Source organism: Chionomys nivalis, chromosome 11, assembly GCF_950005125.1.
Source record: "Chionomys nivalis chromosome 11, mChiNiv1.1, whole genome shotgun sequence".
Taxonomy (NCBI): Eukaryota; Metazoa; Chordata; class Mammalia; order Rodentia; family Cricetidae; genus Chionomys; species Chionomys nivalis.
Window position 1 is genome coordinate 75,690,927 of NC_080096.1, and position 20,520 is coordinate 75,711,446.

General features: G+C 39.1%; 1 protein-coding gene across 1 annotated transcript in view; it reads left to right on the forward strand.

Moving 5' to 3' along the window:
- The window catches only part of Brinp1 (BMP/retinoic acid inducible neural specific 1), a 193,134-nt gene extending 175,066 nt beyond the window's left edge, over positions 1–18,068 (forward strand). Inside the window, exon 8 of the mRNA XM_057785369.1 lies at positions 11,657–18,068. Within this exon, the coding sequence (XP_057641352.1) occupies positions 11,657–12,794 (1,138 nt within the window). The 3' untranslated portion in view covers positions 12,795–18,068. The remainder of the gene's footprint in view (positions 1–11,656) is intronic.
- Positions 18,069–20,520: the final 2,452 nt, after the last annotated feature.

The window sequence follows — 20,520 nt, forward strand, 5'->3', positions numbered from 1 at the left end:
GACAGAGAAAAAGGGTGAAGATCAAAGTATGAAACACACAAACAAAAGACCTTAAAAGTTTAATGGTGATGTAAAATGGCTGCTGGTGGTTGTCTACTTTATGCTATTATTATGAGTATCTTAATGGATTAATTTTGCAAATGCCTTATAGAATTATTGTGTTCTCACAGCAATGTCATACGATGTAAATGAATAACAATGTAAAATTTCATTCATTTCACATATATAAATATCAAGAAAATCAAGACATAAGGCCTTGGAGATAGACAGATGGTTTGGGGTTAAGAAAAGCTGCTGCTCTTCCCAAGGACTTATGTTCAGTTCCAAACACTTAAATGAGATGGCTCACATCCACCTATAACTCCGGCAATAACTGATCATACATCTTCTGGCTTCTGCAAGCACCAGCACACATGTGCCCTTCGTGAGTGTGTGTGTGTGTGTGTGCCAGAATTAAAATTAAAAATTATTCTATACAAAGTGGAAAGCACTGCAATCATGTGCAAACAAGTAACACTAAGTGGACTGAGCACAATATGTATATATGTGTATGTATGTATATATGAAATAATAACAGTTAAGGAAAAAGAGGCCACAATTTCCAAAGGAAACAAGGTTGGGAGTCATGATATCTGGGAGGGATTAAAGGGAAAAAAGGGAAGAGAGAAGATGGTGTAATTATGTTTTAATTTAAAAGGTAAAAAAATAAGCACATACATACATATATATATATACATGTACACACAATAGGACCCTATCTACCTTCTATGTATGTATGTATGTATGTATGTATGTATGTATGTATGTATGTATCTATCTATCTATCTATCTATCTATCTATCTATCTATCTAGACAAGTATCTGTATCATTTATAGCTGCATCTGTATCTGTATCTATATCTATATCTCCATCTGTATCAGATCTTATCTGAATATATATGAAGACTCTCCATGCCCCAAACTATTTTCTCATGGGCATATTTACCCTAGGTTAACTCTACCTTTGTATGAAAAATATTAATTAATTATTAATACTTTAATTTGTAGGTGTGCATGTATTCCTGCTAGAGTACACAAGTGGAGGTGAGAGTATCACCTTCTTTCTACCTTCTGGATTTCAGGAATTGAACTTAGGTTGCCAAACTTAATGGCATGTACCTTTGCCCTCTGAGTGATATCATTGGCCCAAATCTGTCCTTGAAAATTAGTGCAAATTCTTCACCTTTTTCGTTTCCTTTTAATTTTCATGGCAATTACCATTCATTGTTTTGTGTAGTTGTGGTTGGCTTATCTCTCAGGATATTTCAAATGTGTGCAGATATCTATTCTGTTCCTGATTGACTTTTGAATGATCTCCAGTTTGGGGCTGCAATGACTACTGCGGTAATCTTAATGAATGCCTTTCAGGGTACTGTGTTTTTTGTTGTGTACATACTGGGAGTGGAAATGCTGGCACACATATGTTAATATGTTCATTTCACTAGATACTTTAGTAGATAGTCCCATTCTTTGCTGGAACTCTTCTCTTTCCCATCACTGCATAGGGAAGTTGTGTCTGTTCTATGTCTTTGCCAATATTTAGCATTTTTGCTAAATTACTTTCAATCTTTTTTCTCTTTTGGCCAATTTAAATTCTATCTTAGCTGTTCATCAGAAGTTTTTATCATTAAAATTTTGACTTATATCTTAATGAGGAACAAAAGTAGAATTTGATAGGCTTCCTAGCTACTTGTTAAATGAAAGGCCTGCTTCTATCATTTACCCGTCTTCCATTTTCAGTGGTGACTTTTTCTTAGGGAGCTATGGTGCTTTACATGGTCTCTTAAATTTTTGAAAGTTTTACAACCAATTTTTTAGACTGCGTGTCACATAATTAGCTAATTCCATTTTCCTTTGTTCTGGAGGCCTGGAATTTCAAAACTAAAATATCTACACAAAAGTCTGAGGAGGAATTTCTGGTCCCTATAACTGTGTCTTCCAATGACAGAAGACTTCACAGGTCTCTTTTGGTTCCCATATATAAAACCACTAATTTCACTCATGAGGACTCCATTCTCTTGGTCTCATCACCCCCAAAGCCCTACCTACATTGCTTTGAAAACTGAGATGTCAGTTGATGGATTTAGGGGACACTGAGGGCAAAGATCGGAACCTTCCCGCAGCAGGACACAAACAATCTGACCATGGCTTAGGTTAACAATGGAATTTTTTTGTTGGCTGGATGTACATAAATTCATTGTGTTGTCTCTAAGTTCAATATTTTTTCTGGATATGGTTAAAATTAGTCTTTTTCTGTTAATATTCTTTTGCTCTGTGGTAAGTGCTTTAAAGAAAATATTTGCCTTTTTTATTAAATTATTTAGTCCTTGTTGCTTTTTACTTTTCACAGATTTCCCATCATTTGTTTTGATTTGATGTAATAGAAGCAATTTTTATCAAATTTCCATTGTTTAATATTAACTCAGCCATCAGCACTTACTGAATCTTTCTTTCTTTCTTTTCTTTTCTTTTTTCTTGTTTTTTTTTTTTTTTTTCAAGACAGGGTTTCTCTGTAGCTTTGGAACCTCTCCTGGAATTAGCTCTTGAAGACCAGGCTGGCCTTGAACTCACAGAGATCAGCCTGCCTCTGCCTCCCAAGTGCTGGGATTAAAGGCGTGCACCACCACTGCCTAAAGAATTTTTCTTTCTTACAGTTTTTTTTTTTTTTTTTGGTCAATATATAATTACTGATTTACCATTTACCATGTGAGCTCAGGAGCGGGAATACAATCCCTCTTTTCATAGGAGATTCTGAACACCTACTGTATGTCTGAAATGTCTATGCCTTCTCTTATCTGACGTTCAGAACAACCTTGGAAGGAATATGCTATTGTTCCATTTCTGTATTAGAGACAACAAAAGCTTAAACAGAACAAGTGATTAGTTCAAGGTTGAATAATGTACTCATTAATACAATTTTTTCTCCTTCTCTGATTCCAATGCCCACGGCTAGTCTAGATCTTTCTTTCGAAAGCATTCTAGTGGCAAAGTTCATCAGAACTGTGGAGAATGAGTATCCAGTGATACCAGACTATTAGATTATAATCACTTGGGCTGTTTTAGTATCACAGAAGAATATTTTCACAGGGGACATTTTCAATATGTGATTATTCTTTGCCCTCAATAACAGCAACGGCTAGTACTTATCACTTCCTTGCACTGGAAACTCTCAGAAGCTTTTCACATTCAGGTTAGCTCTGAAAACAAAGCACAAGGTTGATCTTATGATGCTCAGTAGGTAGGTAAGAGAGCTGAGAATCAGGGCTGAGAACAGCAACTCAGTAACACTAAGCCTTCCTTTCTTTCTTCGTGGGCACATTTTCACATATGTAAGCCAGGTAAGGTGCTCGCCTGGTAAGCATGGATACCTGGATTCCCTCACTAGCACACATGTTAAGGAAAACCTCCCCTTTTAATTCATGCTCACAGTCTCAGCATGGGAAAGAGAGAGAGAGGTGGATCCTGGGAGCTCAGTGAATGACAAGTCTAGACTAACCAGCAAGCTTTTTTTCCCAGTGGGAGACCCTGGCACATGAAATGTGGTGGGTTCCTGAGGAAACACTGGTTAGCCTGTGGCTTCCAAGTGCTCAGGCACACATGTGTATTCACACAAACACACAAACGCACACTCAAACACATATGTAAAAATGTGCCCATAAAGAATGAAAGGGAGGCTTAGTGTCGAAGAGTTTGCAACTCATTCAAGGTCAAACATCCAAGACCAAATAGTGTCAGTGCAAATGCAGTTCTGTTTAACGGGTTTCTACACTGTGATCACCAAAGCATTGACCTATGTGGCTATTGTGCCACTTCAAGTTCAAAACAGGCCCTAGGCTATGGTTAGTCCCCTTTCTCTTCCTCAGTCTGAGACTTTAATCCTGCATATCTACTGCCCAGGACAAACAGCACACTCAAACAGCACCCACATGGGAGCGCCTGCTGCCTTCAGTTCCTTCTTGTGTGTCTGAGAGGCTCTCGCTCCTTCCATCACCTGTCTTCAGTACTTCTATGCCCCAAAGCAAAACTCTGAATTTGAATATGCAGCTGATGGTGCCTGTCACCTCCTTCCAGACACAGAACAGTGTAATTGCAAAAATTGTTTCATAATCCTCCCCAATTAAGTTTCTGACAACCTAATTTCAAAGACCAGGTTGGATTTCTACTTTGCAGCTTGACTTCTTCCTCCTTCCACAGTCACACCTGCCCACCCTGCAAGCATGCTTACACACTTACTTCCTTCACTCCACAGTTCCAAACTAGAAAATGTCCTTAGCATGGCAGGACAGCACACAGCTCTCCTTTTGGTCTTTTCTTCCTCATTGTCATGTGCTGCTCATTGAGGCTCTGAGATCATGTGAAGAACTGAGGAGAAACAGGCTATTAAAACCTTGGAGGAAACTCAAATAGCACAACGAGTAAAAGATAAATATTTGTTCAGGGAAAATGATGAACAGAATGAGCCTGATGGCTAGTTATAATTAAAACTGGCATAGTCATGAACCAATACTCCAGGGTTCTGATACTACAGACATATGCAAGTATGATCAACATCATTCTTTAAAAATATGCATAAGCATGGCTGCACAGTTGCACACACTCTCACGTATGTATGTATGTATGTATACATGCTGACATTCATGTGCAGTGTACACAAAGCAGTGCATTCCTGCTACCTAGGAGTATGTGTCTCCCAGTTTCAGCCTGTTTTCTGGACAGTATACACTTTGTGGAGCCATGCAGCTTTACCTAGATACCCACTACAATGTCAAAAAAAAGCACATAGGAAGACACACAGGACATAAATAAAAGAATGATTTGTATTTCCACATTTTGTTTCATTTCCTCTCCAATTTTAAAAACATACTTCTATTAAACAAATAGGCCATAAGGATTATAGCTTTCTATTTTAGCCTAGAATCAACCCCCCAACCCCTTGGCACTAGATTTGTGTGATCTCCCCTAAAATGCCACAGGCCAGGCACCGCATTCCCAGCTTAGGCAAAACCTCCAATTAAAATCAGCAGGGAGGTTGCTTGAATTAGGAATCCCAGCCATGGCTCCCCAGCCTGATGGTTCTGAAAGGGAGATGTGAGCCTTTAAACAACGGATGGGAAGCCCTGGGTGGCAAAGCCTCTGTCCTCCAAATGACAAGGGACTCATGCTGTGTCGCTAGGAGACCTGTCAGGTTGCCAGAACTTCCTGGCTGAGGCAAAGACAGGACCTGCAGGGAAGCAGCTGAGGTGTCTCCAGGGTTCTGAGATGGTTTGGATCCACTCTAAGGTTTAGAGGGCAAGCAATATATACTATAATCAGTAAGAGTGTGCTGAGATCATAGTTAGAAATTTTGAACTCTGGCCATTTCTATGCTGTGTGACCATGGGTCAGTGACAGTCCTCCGGTTTTCTGTTGAGGGAGCTGCGGGCTTCTTCCCACAGCCCAGCTCCCAGCCGCCTGGCTAGCTTATGCCCCAAAATAACAACACACAAACTGTATTCTTTTAAACATTGCCTGGCCCATTATATCTAGCCTCTTCTAGGCTAACTCTCACGTATTAATTTAGCCCATTTCTAATAATCTGCATAGTACCACTAGGTGCGCTTACTGGGAAAGATTCAGCATGTCTGACTGGGAAAGATACATCGTGTCTGGCTCTGAGAGGAGCTGTCCTACATCTGAGCTCATTTCCTCTTCCTCCTAGCATTCTGTTTTGTTTACTCCACCCACCTATGTTCTAACCTATGAGGCCAAGCAGTTTTTTTATTAACCAATGACCTTCCTCCATCACCTGTCAGTGATGGTGTTATACCCAAATCTGTGAAGTCCCCCAAAAGCCAAGAAGGAGACTGATTCCCATATATAAAAGCAAAGAGCCTTTATTTTATGAAAGTTTGCAAACTCCGTCTCTCCGCATGTCCAACGTATTGGAATAAATGGAGAGGCCCGAGCACAGTTAGAGTTGGGTTTTTATAGTAGTAGAGGTGGGGGTGAGGAGTTTCTGAGGTTCAGGACCCCTGATTGGCTGACATTTATCTAGGGATGTCCTCGTGAGTGTGTGCTGACAGGTGGTCCTATCTACAGCAGTTGGAACGTTAGGCATTTCCTTTGGATGGTCTGTTCCTGGGTGGTGCTCAGGTAATCTTAGTTTATGGTCCTTCCTGCAACCAGGTATTGCTTCAGGGTACACTACTGAGACTTGGCCTCCATTAAACTTATAGATGGCTGAATCCTACTCTGGCAGGTGATAATAGTTGGAAATAAAGATCATCCTTTGGGTGATCTGTTTATATTTAACTTATCATGGCTGCCTCCTACAATGTGGAAATCAGAAGTAAATCCTATCTCATGCAGGTGAAAAGACAACTGCTGTGATCTGGAGGTACCGTAAAGTTTTGGCTGTCCATGTCATCAACCCAGTGCTGTCCAGTTGAGAGAGATAGGCTGGTGATTTGAAAGGTTTTTTTTTTTTTTTTAGCTTTCTAAACCACTGTGGGTGCTAGTCAGACAAGCACCAGATTTTACCAGCTAGGAAGTGACTATTCAGCTTCCGATCCTCATTTCTCTTACTCTCTCCCACCCTCTATCTTCTGTCCTTCTCTCCCTCCTGCTCTCCCCTCCCTTCACTCCAACTCCCATCAGAATGAATTGAATATGTCATCCAACAGAAAGATGCTGATTTGGCTGCAAATGGAAGGATCTGTGGCTGGATCCCCGGGGACAGAGAAAAGCATTTTAAAACATGGTTCTAGCTGCCTCAAACTGACTGCATAACGGTGGTCTGTGTGAGCCCAGTGAGACCCTTCCATACAGAACTGGCCTATTAAGCTGCTTCCCTGTCTCCAACATTGAGGTGGCTGTCGCCAGCTAGCCTGAAAAATGGTATTTATAGATCACAGTCCCTCCTACCCCTGGTCCCCATCGTCTCTCTGCTGAGCACTCATCAGACAGTTCCAATTATCTGTGAAAGGAGAAGAGAGACCCCAGAAGGTTCAGAGGAAGCAAGGCAAGTGATAATAGGTTCTTACATGCTCAGACTTTCTGTTATTTCCCCCATTCTTTCCATTTGTTTCTCTCCTTATGGCTACTTCTTCTTTGTTCTCCTTGTTGCTTTAATACCATATTATGGTGTGTAGCACCCAGTGTACCTATACTAGATATCTAAAGGTTGGTGTTGGAATGGTATGTTACCTCATTTTCAAGCTCCCATTATCTTCTGCCACACCATGGTGGTGATGTGTGACACTCAGGGTAAGAGTGTACATGAACACTTCCTATCACCATCCGTGACACACAGTAGTACCTACTACTGGCACAGCATGAAATCCCTCCTCTGGCTTGGAGTTGACCTCCAATGGCAGTTTTATTACTCAGATCACTAGGTGGAGATGGAGAAGATATAGGACATTATCTTGATTAGGCTGATTTTACGGTTAGAAGTTGTGTGTATTAAAAAAAAAAAACAGTGTGTATACACATGTGCACACATGCACAAACACACACCACACACACACAGAGGGGGGAAATGGACTGAGCTTTCTTTTCGGGCTTTAATCTTCTCAAAATGAAGTATTTAAAAGCAACAGGATGCTCACCGACCTTGTGGACTAGCAGTCACCAACAACACTGCTCTCACTCTTTCTGATGCACCCACTCTTGTATAAAAGAAAGGGAATGACTCACTAATCCATGTCCCAGCCTGTGACTCTCTGATGTCTACATTCTCTGAATCTTGTAACTGATGGTAAATGAACCTGTTCTATCCTGCTCGATGTGATTGTGCCATATATTCTGTCCTGTAGCTCCCATGTACCCTTCCCCAACATGAAGTCCTTTCTCCCCTCTGTCAGGGCACTTTCCCCTCTGCTTCCTCTTTCCTGGGCCTTGCCCTCCTTCACACCACTTCCCTTCTGGGTCCTGATGCTGTGTCATTAATGCCCCCTTTGATAGAGCCCACAACCTCATGATTATTCCAAGCTCAGGAGACGCAGGTGCCATGCAGCCTGCTAATGTGTCTCAGAGGGCCTCTGTCCCCAATCCCTCCTCCCTGACAAGGCTGGAATCCTAATTCCCCAGCAGCCCCCTTGCTTGTAGCAGCATCACCAGGAACTTTCATCTTTTTATTTTCCTCACCGAGGATTCTGAGAGTTCCACCACAATGAAGCATTGATAGGAGGAGCGGGGGCTGTGATCCCTACAAAGGGTCCCAAAGATGAGACACGAGAAAGGGGGCGCTCTACGGGGTTATAGAATGCCTTGCAGATGGGAACAGAGGCGATCTAAATGGGGTACTGTGCTGTCACTTGGAGAGGGAGTGACAGGGGCAAGTGTGGGCCATTTGAAAGAGGCATTTTGTCAGATGTAACCACGCAATCGCAGCCGCGTGGAGAGCCCCTGCAGCTCGCAAAAAATATCAGATGACTCATACGCCAATATTCAGTCAATGTTCTGATTTGGGAAGTGAGAGCCACACAGCTCATTATGATTCTTGCTTCGTTTCCTGAAAGCTGGGCCTGCTGCTCTCCAGGCTGTAATAGGATTGGTCTCACGAAGCAAAGACCAGAGAGGCCTGCGGCTGTGTGGGCGGATGGTATGGAAAACTAATACTGTGCTCTTCAGGGAAAGGGAGAAGTTTGTTTTCTTTCTTCTTTTATTTCTTTTCGTTAATAAAACGTAAGAAGAAAAATATTAATATTCTTTGTTCGTTCATTCAGCAAACATTTGTAAAGTTATCTATATTGTGTGCTAGTTGCTGGGGGAAGATGGGTCCCACCTGACAAACCTGAGGAGTTGGACGAGAAAGGAGAAAAATGAGGCAGAGTTTAAGTGCAATACCTTGGGGTGTTGTGAGGGAGGTTTCATTACCCGGTGGGGATGGTTCTGTGGATTAAATAGGTAGACAGTTTCAGGAAGCTAATTATTCCACCATTTTTCTCAGCCGATAGATAAGCAACTTCTTTAAAGCCTAAGTCAGCCAGGCAGCCATTTCAACAGTATCCATTTTCAAATGACTGTAACAAAATGGCTTCCTTTAGACTTCAGAGCATCCCAGAGAGTGCCTTAGGACCTTCAAAGGAAGAGTTATTCTCTAAGATATGAGCACTGTGTATTATTACTTTTTTTTGTAATTGCTGTATGCTAGACTTTTCTCAGCACTTTAAATATATCATCTGAGCAATCCTCGTAGAAGACTCTTGAGACAGACTTATTATCCTCATTTTAGCAAAGAAGGGCAAGGATTCAAGAGATGCAATGACTCAGTTCTAGGATAAATTTCATTTTTTTGTTGTTTCCTTTTCTTTTTCTTTTTGTCTTTTGTTTGTTTCATTTTTTTTCCTCTGACTTCAGTTTTGTTTGAACCAACAACATCCAAGCTCTTCAGCTTTAGTTTTTACTGTCTCCCCAATGATATAGGGGTTTATGATTTGGTGATTGTAATTCAGGACTACCAGTGATAGGGCAGACAGTTTGCTAACATTTTCCAGCACAGGATGCTGGATTCAGATGAGCGTCTCTTTACTGCTTCATAGCACTGGAAGATAGGAAATATGGACTTCATCATCACTAGTATCACAGCCCTTTCATGTAGTCTTAAGAAAGGATTTTAATTTTTCCCTTTAAATTTTGGATTGACAGATAAGGCCCAAAGCAAAGTGAATGTGTCCGGAGAATTCCCTTCTCACTGGTCATATGATTTTAAGTCTATCATTTAGCCTTGCAGCTTCTGTGGTCATGCTTGTAAAACAAACAGACAATTCCTTTGCAGGAAATTAAGAGCTGAGTTTTGTTGAACACTTAATGCCTACCAAATTCAAAGCTAGATTTTACATTTAAAAAATCATGTGACTTTTAATCTGTTTTAATTGTTCTTATTGTGTTGTACATTTTCCCCCACTCTCCTCCCTTCCTTCCCTTCTCCCCTTCTACCTTGTCCCATGACCCCCACACTCCCAATTTACTCACGAGATCTTGTCTTTTTCCAGTTCCCATTTAGATTATATCTGTATAGGTCTCTGTTAGGGTCCTCATTGTTGTCTAGGTTCTCTGGGATTGTGAATTGTAGGTTGATTTTTCTTTGCTTTATGCCTAAAATCCAGTTATGAGTGAGTCCATCATATATCTGTCTTTCAAAGTATGGGTTACTTCACTCAGTGTGGTTTTTTCTAGATTTATTCATTTGACTGAAAATTTCAAGATGTCATTTTTTACCTCTGAGTAGTACTCCATTGTGTCAATGTACCACATTTTCTTTATCCATTCTTTGGTTGAGGGACATCTCGGTTGTTTCCAGGTTTTAGCTATTATTAACAATGCTGCTATAAAAACAGTTGAGCACATATCCTTGTGTTATGATTGAGCATCCTTTGGATATATACCCAAAAAAGTGGTTTTACTGGGTCCTGAGGTAGATTGTTTCCTAATTTTCTGAGAAATTGCCATACTAATTTCCAAAGTAGCTGTACAAGTTTGCTCTCCTATTAGCAATGGAGAAGTGTTCCCCTTACTTCACATCCTCTCCAGCATAAATTATAATCAGTGCTTTTGGTCTTGGTCACTATGACAGATGTAAGATGGAATCTCATGTAATCTTTATAACAGCCCTGTGTGGTAGAAGTGAGTGGGAAGGCTAAAGAAACTGTCCATTGCCTCCTCTGTTCATTTATCGAGGAACCAAAATTTCATGAAATCTCTGGTGATACTTGAATCTCAAGTCATTGTCTGGGTGTTGTTGGTAGGTGCAAGTGAGAAGCTGGGAGTAAAAATGCCCTGTGGGATAAAGACTGCTAGGCAGATATATAGAACTATTTATAACATGAAAGACAGCCAAGAGATGACTTCCATAGAAATTAAAATGAAAAAATTAGAGACCTCTGGACTGACTGCCTTGCATATTTTTTATGTATTCTTACGCTACTTCTCATTGGTTCACAGATCTGTCATCATTGAAATATATAATCATTCACAGATTGGGAAAGCAGTAATCAGGGGATCTATAGATACAGTTTGCAATAGAAATGCCTCACAATTGAGAATTTAGAACTCTGGACACCCAAGGAACATATACCTTTATGGCATGTTATGAAAAGCCACTGTGAGAATCATGCCAGGTGATTTGTATGGAAGCACTCATGAATTCTGGAATATGATGCAATTAAGCTTTTTCATGTTGTTGCTAGCAGGGTTGGGTATCACATAAACTCATTAAAGGAAGGCGGGGAGAGTACTAAATCCTCTGATGTTTACATAAAAAAATAATGACCCTCAAATCTTTCCAATGGATTTTTTGTTCATGATTTGTTTTCGTCCAGAAAGTGTTTTCATGTTTAGACACTACATTTCCTAAACCAAATTTCTCAGTGTCTATTGTATAGTGCAATGTACAGAAGTGGATGAAGACCCCAAATTTAGTCTAACTCCTCTTCTTTAAAGATGTCCACAGAGAATGTTAGAGAGGCAAAGTACAAAGTGATACAACTGCTTTCTGGCAGTATGCAGAATAGCAATGTATTTATTAATCACTGTAATCCCCTTACTTATTCGTTGGGAGGCTCCAACTTGCATGGTCAGTTTTGTAGCTCAGTTCATTATAGCTAACATTTTTCATTTTCCTTCTTTTTCACAGGACAATTCAGCAGTGGCTTGCACGGGTCCAGTCACTTCTCTACTGCAATGAGAATGGCTTCTGGGGAACCTTCCTGGAGAGCCAGAGGAGTTGTGTGTGCCATGGTAGTACCACACTGTGCCAGCGCCCAATCCCATGCATCATAGGTGGGAACAACAGCTGTGCCATGTGCAGCCTGGCAAACATCTCACTCTGTGGCTCCTGCAATAAGGGCTACAAGCTGTACAGAGGCCGCTGCGAACCACAGAATGTGGATTCTGAGCGGAGCGAGCAGTTCATTAGCTTTGAGACCGACCTGGACTTCCAGGACTTGGAATTGAAGTACCTGTTGCAGAAGATGGACTCACGCCTCTATGTTCACACTACCTTCATCAGCAATGAGATTCGCCTTGATACATTCTTTGACCCTCGGTGGCGCAAGCGCATGTCCCTTACTCTCAAGAGCAACAAGAACCGCATGGACTTCATCCACATGGTGATTGGCATGTCCATGCGTATCTGTCAGATGCGCAACAGCAGCCTGGACCCCATGTTCTTTGTCTACGTCAATCCTTTCAGCGGCAGCCATTCAGAGGGCTGGAACATGCCCTTTGGGGAATTTGGCTACCCACGTTGGGAGAAGATCCGTCTGCAAAACAGCCAATGCTACAACTGGACTCTCTTGCTGGGCAATCGGTGGAAAACTTTTTTTGAGACTGTCCATATTTACCTGCGTAGTCGGACTCGGCTACCTACCCTACGTAATGAGACCGGCCAGGGCCCCGTGGACCTGTCGGATCCCTCCAAGAGGCAATTCTACATTAAGATATCCGACGTGCAGGTGTTCGGGTACAGCCTGAGGTTCAATGCTGACCTCCTTCGAAGTGCCGTGCAACAAGTGAATCAGTCCTACACACAGGGTGGTCAATTCTATTCCTCTTCATCTGTGATGCTCCTCATGTTGGACATTCGGGACCGAATAAATCGTCTGGCCCCTCCGGTGGCTCCAGGAAAGCCCCAGCTGGACTTGTTTTCCTGTATGCTGAAGCACCGCCTGAAGCTAACTAACAGTGAGATTATCAGGGTGAACCATGCCTTGGACCTCTACAACACTGAGATCCTCAAACAGTCCGACCAGATGACAGCCAAACTCTGCTAACTGGGGACCCTTCGTCGTGGACTTTCCCTTCTGTTGTACACACAACAGAATAAAACAAATCAAAACAAAATAAAATACACACACACACAAACACAATTTGTAAAATGTAATTAATATTCAAAAGAAAGGAGGAAAGAATCTTCAATTGTTGGAAACTGAAGTGTTGTAGCAACTGTATAAAACTGTGGGGGCATGTCTGTTACTACTATATTCTGTCATGAAGAAGGGTCTCAGACTTTTGTGGAGCTTGGAGATGGTGGCTTCTTGGGCCTCAGGTGCTGTGTGGAGCGGGGGAGAAGGGAAGAGCATATGCAATGAATTGTAAAGACCTCTGCTGTGCAGGTGCTAAGATTAAACACTAAAAGAGAAAGCAAGAGATCTATGTAATGTACCTCTGACACTGCCATTTTTCCTTGTGAGAGGAAATGGACGTAGATAAAGAAGATATTTCTTCTGTTAAGAGTTCTTCCCTCTTTATGCTTAATTCTCTGTGTTTCTTTTGACGCTTTGATGTGGTTGGGGGTTGCAAGAGCATTGCAGTCTTACAAAGTCTATATGGCTTCTTTACTTCTAAATAAATGGAAGCTAGTGGAAGCTGGCTACTAGGTAGGGCTGGGAGAACAGGAACTGGCACAGTTCTAGAAGAGTGAATAACCTTAGATACTAGCCTCTCAAACCAAATAGTTTAGAAATTAGGGCCAAAGGGGGGTAGCATTCTCATGAATACACCCATAATAATTGCCCCAACATGGGTTTGAATCCGACCTTCTGGTTCACTAGGCAGCACCACTTCTTTCTAAGCACTCTGAACACTGACTTTATGCTTCAAATGTTTTTACTAAAGGGAAAAAGATTTCTCTATCCAAGATTGTGTTTGATAGTTGTTTTACTTGCATAAAGAAACATTTTTTCCACCTACTTTCTCTAAAAAGAGATATAGTATCATATTGTTCAGAAATGTTTTCCCTATTAAGGATGGTTTTAATTTGACTATAGCCAGTGACCAAGTAATAACACTAACAATCATAATATTAATGATAATGTAAATTTTAGTGTTGTATTAGAATATGAAAGGCTTCTCAAATACTTTTTAATTACTGTTGGAATAACTTATAATACACACGAGCACATGTGCACCTGCATCACCCTCCTGCCACACATGTATGCTCAGTAGAAACACTGTCACTTCTCGAGAGCGACTTGGGTTGAGTAGAATGAGAAACACAAAAATGCATGCTCTTCTCAAAACACTTCTGCGGAAGATTTATGCAGACCTTGCCTAGTAGCCTTAAGAGATCAGCATTCGCTTTTTCACTAGGTGGTATCTGCGAGAGGCACTTGTTTGCAATCTAGATAGTCATTTGTGCATTGGGAGTGAAATACAGAATCGTGAAAGTGTGCAGGAGAATAGAAGCCTTCTGGTCTAAGTCGTTAGTGTTCACTGCTCACTTGCCTGGACAGGAAACTGCTTAGTTCTGTTTTCTACTTTCCTTGACTGCTGCTTTCACCAAAGGGAAGCAACAATTTTCATTTCAGCTTATGTTACAAAAACGATCTAATAATTAGATATCACTTCATACTTTGCACATCCCTCAAACCAGCACATGCTGGCTTTAGTTCTATTATGTGCATTTGTCTTTCATGATGTTTTCTCCACAGCCTAGATGTTACCAGTAGTACACCATAGGAATCCCATTATTGATACCTTAAAGTGAAAAATGGGGGCTTCAGTGTACAAAAGAAAGATTTTCTGAGGGGCGAAAGATTATTTTTTCCTAAAATTGTAGATTAAAATTTAAATATTCTCATTTTTGGTATGAATTAGCATACATTTACATTTTGTGCTGACTAAAACATGCTTGTACAGGTTTTTAGATCTCAGCTTTTGAAATCTTCAGTATTCATTTAGTTTGGAAATCCTTTATGTAAGGAATCACATTACCAAATATCCCCAGAGCTTAAGCAGATGAGGAATTCATCAAACAATGTCGAAGGGCCTAGTAAATGAGTGGAGAATGTCAGAAATACAAATATTGAGAGAAAATGGTCCATGGTTTGTGCCATTCAAATAGTAATTAAGAAGACATACATGTAAACCAATGTCTAAATATATATTTAAATATATTATATATATTTTAGATATATATACTATTTATTATATATACATATTCAGGACACACACATATATTACCAAGATGAGTGTCGTTATAGAGGTGGGCATAGAGAGAAGAGCCTGAAGAAGCTATAATATGCTTAGCAGTTTGAGAAGAAGGACTCTTAGAAGGGATAGGTTCATTGTCAACGTTGGAAAAGGATTAGAACTTAGACAAGTAGAAGAAACCTGATGACCAAAGAAAGGGTGAAAACAAAATATAAATATATAAATTCAACTTCTAAAAACCATTTAGGGACTAGCCATAACAACTTTTGAAAGTGTCATTGTTGAATGGATATATTATCAGAGGAGTGAGAAGGCTGGATCTTTAGGAGAAATAGAAACAGCCATCCACAATGTTCATGACTGAAACAATTTTTCAGACAGATTATATTCCATTCATTTTCTTTTTTCACTTATCTCCAACTTCCAAAGACTTTCCTCTAACTTCTAACTGAAGTCTCCTTGCAAGGTGAACCTTGGAAGATTGCTAGGTAGTCTTCATCTTCACAACAGTGCTGTTTCATACTTATCAAAATGACATAAGGACCTTCAATCTGAAGTCCTCATCAGTCTTTACCAATGGTATGTGTAGGAAAAGCCACTCCCCCTTCTACTTGAAAATATTGAGTCAGTCATTTCATCTTTGAGATACACATAATGCATGTTGAGAAATTATGGAAATATAGGAACTTTCAAGAAGAAAAACTAAATCACTAGAATATTGTCTAAGGTGAGAGAAAAATAATTTGCACTTATGGAACACAAAAATTCTGAAGTTCCATTGTCACTTGCTTCAGTCTGACTCTGAGCCCTTTGAACTACAGTGACTGTTTCTAACTGTGAGAAAGAGAATCCTGAAGCCTTTGAGTGGTATTTTAATTCAATTAGATCCTTACCAATTTGATGCAGCAACTGAAGACCTACAGTCTCTTATTAATATGCTGGTGCTGAGACACAAGAGTGAACAGAATGCCCATTTGGATAAGGCTTGGCAGCAAAGCATGTCATCACCATGGAAACCACAGAAAGCCATTAATTAGCTATCAAGTAAAATCATTGGAAAATTCTAGACCATTATATCGTTGCCCTCTTTAAAGTAGAGGGCAAGGAGAGACTTGCACTAAAAGTAAGGCTCTCTTCAGAGATTAAAATTATACTTATCCAGAGACTACAACTTTCAATGTGGAAGAAATGTTGGTATGCAGAAACAATGAACACAGTAACAATGAGATGAGGTTGTTCTAGTGCAAAAGTATAATTTCTGATATTGAGTTCTTTCTTGGCTTTTCTAAACTAAATAAAATATCTTAATGATAAGCAATTTAACCTATTAATGATTCTGTGAGAAGAAAATGATCATAATAAAAATATGGTTCCACTAGATGGTGATAAATGATCAAGAGAAGATATCACAGCATCAAAGGGCAGAGGAGTGACCTACTGTTAATGGAATAGATTCAGGACATATCACTTGCCAGTTAATAGAGGGGGAAAGCAAATATTAAGAAGGTGGTAAAAGAGAAAATTTAAAAAGTCAGACAAACACACAGCAACAAAAACTTTTTATCTACATAACCACAATAACTGTAACTGGACAAAATTGATACTTTAAAAAGCAGTTTGTCAGGCTGCAAGTTATTGGTTAAAAATAAACATAAATAAGTTTTGAAGATAACAGAATGAGTGCAGATATGCTAGAAAAATATCAAAATAAAACAGATGCTCCATTGTTAATGGCTTTAAAGAGAATTCAAAGATTAAAATAGTCACTTTATTAAGAATAAACAGACAAATACATAAAAATAAGATGCTTAATATTAAATGAGTATTTAAAAATTTTTCAAATTTCAGCAATAAAAAATCATTGAAAAAAATATTTTATCAGTTTTTGTGTGCTTAGTGCCCTTTTCATTATCTCAAAATTAAAGGTCACCAATGCTAATTGCCTAATCAATTCAAGAATCTGTCTTGTGAAATTTTAACTAGTGAGTTACTGAAACAACAGTCATGTGGTTTATAGGCATTCTTTATAATTTCCCCTGCCCTGTTTCTCTCTACCATCATCATCTTCATCAAAATTGTATTCCAAGAATTTCTTACTAGGGACCAGCCAAATTTTTGGATGCTGCCAGTGATCTCAGGCCGAGTTGAGGTCATTTCTTCTTTCTTTGTATATAGTATCAGAAGCTACAGATTTATCAACCTAAACGTCCTGGAAGGAAGTGGCTCTCTGTGTGACCTTTACTATTCTGACATTGCTTCTCTCAAACCAGCATCAAAGGCTGCAGTTGCAAGCACAATCATTCATTACCTTCATAATGCTGAGTCAATTTTATGGTACCCAATGCTGGCTTATTACAATCTTTCCTACTCAGTAAGCTTACAGATCAAGAAAGATGAAAGGATTAAATGGGATAGAGACCAATCAAGGATGAGGATGTCACCTTACTTTTCTCATATAGACTTAGTAAATGCCTGTAGAATTGAAAACAAACAAAAACAACTCTTGTCTTTAAAAGATGTAAAAGCTTTGGTCTTTTTCTAATAAAAATGTACCTTAATATACACTTTAAAGCAACATTTCCATGATCCCTTAACAGTTTCTCTTGAACATTCTGAAATGTTGCAAAACTTGAGTAAATACATCTGGTGAACATTACACTACCAATTTGGTTTTCCTTTGGCTGAAGCACAATTTGTTCTAAGACATCATTCCAAGTCCATGTAATTTATGTGGCATCATCTTGCCTCTACCGTGGCTTACTGAAGTATGGACCAGTTGATAGTAATTGTAGTATGATTAATTTAATGAAAATCAACATATTCTAGATCCAAATGTATTATATTAATTTGTGCTTTGTAAGTACTAACTAAATAAAGGGCTATTACACCAAATATCAGTGAGTTTGGGAAGAGGATGAAAAATAAAGTTTTGACATTGGATCAGAGGCAGAACCTAACTCATTAGTCAAGTAGAAAGGAGGACATGAAATTTCACGGGAGAGTGCTAAAAATGCAAGGGAAAGCCTTTCTTTCTCTAAGAAGCCAATGAGTGCCACAGATTAGAAGGTGAGCTTCACCCTGAGTTAGTATCTAATCCAAATTCCGTTCTTGGAAGCCATCCTCAAATGCTCTTTTCCCTAGGGAATACAATCTGCATTATTGCTAAAACTCTCTAGTCTTAGTCAAACTTCTGTATGGAACCATTCCCCTCAAGGATAAAAAGGGGCTCTGGTAAAAATTAGACACAGGGCTTGAATGGAAGAATTGCTGGTCAGAAAGCCTAAATTTTGGTGTGGTTGTTATGAAAAATGTCTGTGTTCTCACAGTCTAGTCATTCCTACAAGTGTTGGGCAGCAATAGAAAATTGATCTGACTTCATCACACACCTGTGTAAGTGAGAAAATTATAATGTTCTTATAAATTAGAGGATGATTATAAACACTGCCAAGCATTGGCTAATTATATGGTATTATCACATAGTACATAATTATCAATTAATAATAATGTCACCTGATATTTTGTTACTGCACAGAAAGATTCCAAACTTAGGGGTTTTACGTTATTAATAGATATTCTGGGGTTATCAACTGCCTACAAAACCAGAAACAGAATTTGTATTTTGTGATTTCCAGGTTAGTGATTTTTACCAACAATTTGACAATGTTCAGAGGTTTCAGAATCGTAGATAGAAGTGCTAACTTAGAGTTGAAAGACACACCTGCAGCTTTCCTATTTATTAGCTGTGGAACTTCAATGAGCTATTTAATCTCTCTCTGATTCAATTTCTTCTCTGTATAAAGGAGATTCTTAATAGGTCTTCTCTAACCTGGTTGTTGAGAGAAGTAAACATTTTTAAACAGTCTGAGAAGGCCTGACATGTACAAAGCCTACCTATTTGGTAAATAAATCACATAAATACTATTTAGATACCATTGCATATTAAAATAATAAGAGCTGTAATCAATTCAGCTCGCTCTACAGACTAAGTAAAACAGTAAGAGCTTCATGCAGGTTTTATACATACACACACACACACACACACACACACATATATACATATGTGTGTGTGTATACTTAAACAATTACAACACAATACCAAACTGAGTAATTGTTAACCTTAAAAATGTGTTTCTCATCAATATGGAAGTCGTAAAGTCCAAGACAAGGCATGAATAAACTTGATGTCTGGTATAGTGAGGGAATGTACCTTCTAAATGGTACATTCTATATGTCATTACATGGTTTGAAGAGAAAAGGAAATTCTTGCAAGCCTCTTTTAGAAGAAAATTGATCCCATTAATGGTAATGATGATAAAACTCTCACAAATTAACCACTTTTAATGGCCTCACATTGCATAATCAGTTACAGTATTTCAGTTTGTTGGAGAAACATCAACATGCAGACCATAAATGCTGCTTAACTCCATAGCTTTACACACAAAGAAACTTTGTCTTCAAAAGTATTTTGCCTGTCTTTATATAATAAAGGTAATATGATTAGTCATTGTAGAAAAACATGATTCTTATCTATGAAAGACAACATTCATTGCCTTAGTAAGTTCAAGTAATAAGCACAAAAATGCAATCCAACGGAACTGAAAAAACTCTGAAAGTCATGTGCACTACTTCTTTTTTACAGAAACATTAAGCCCCTTCATAACATAAAGTCAAACATAGCGTCAAATGCACTGACATCAGAATTATACTTCTGCAGTAAGAGCTCAGGAAGAGCAGGATATTTAGAGTAGATTTCCATCTGGAAGAACACTCTCTGGCTCACAGCCCAGATGTAATTTTTGTTCCTTCTCCAACAGCTTAGGAAACCTACTGACTCCAGGTAGAGCATCTACATCCTTGGCAAAACACTATTGATATGTCTGTGGCTCTTCACTGAGAGATAACAATAAGAGGGGTTGAAACAGGCAGGTTGTGAGTAGTGGCATGGGTAATTGAAGTCAGGAGATTAAAATTTTTATCTTTTTTTTAAAAAAAAATATGCCATAAAAGTGAACCTTTTGGTTATTTGAACAAGTTGCACCATTTTAATATTATACATGGAGCCAGAATCAGCCTGATCCAAGGCTCCAGAAAAAACACTTCAGATTCATCCTATGCAATCAGACATATCCAGTGGATATGTCTTTAGAATGAGTGATACAGAAACAGAGATTTTTATAGACAGTAGATAGGTTCTGTGAGGATATCATCATTATTCAACTCCCTGCTGGCACATTGTTTCCTGTAATAATTGGAATATCATGGTACCCAAAGTCATAGAATTACCTTTATTGTTTGTAACATATATAACCATTTCTTTCTCTCCCCAAAACAGTGAAACTTGGATAGATCAAATGCAAATTCTGTGTTACCATGTGGGTTTTGAGAGATTTAAACAATGTTGCTTGACATATGAACACTTTTTAAAGGGGAATATGAATATCATTGCTAGCCCATTGAAATGCTTGCTGCCAAGATTAATGACATAAATTTAACCCCTTAAAGCCATCTGGAAAAAAGTAAGAACTTCCCACAAGCTGTCTTCTTACCTCCACATATGTGTCTTGC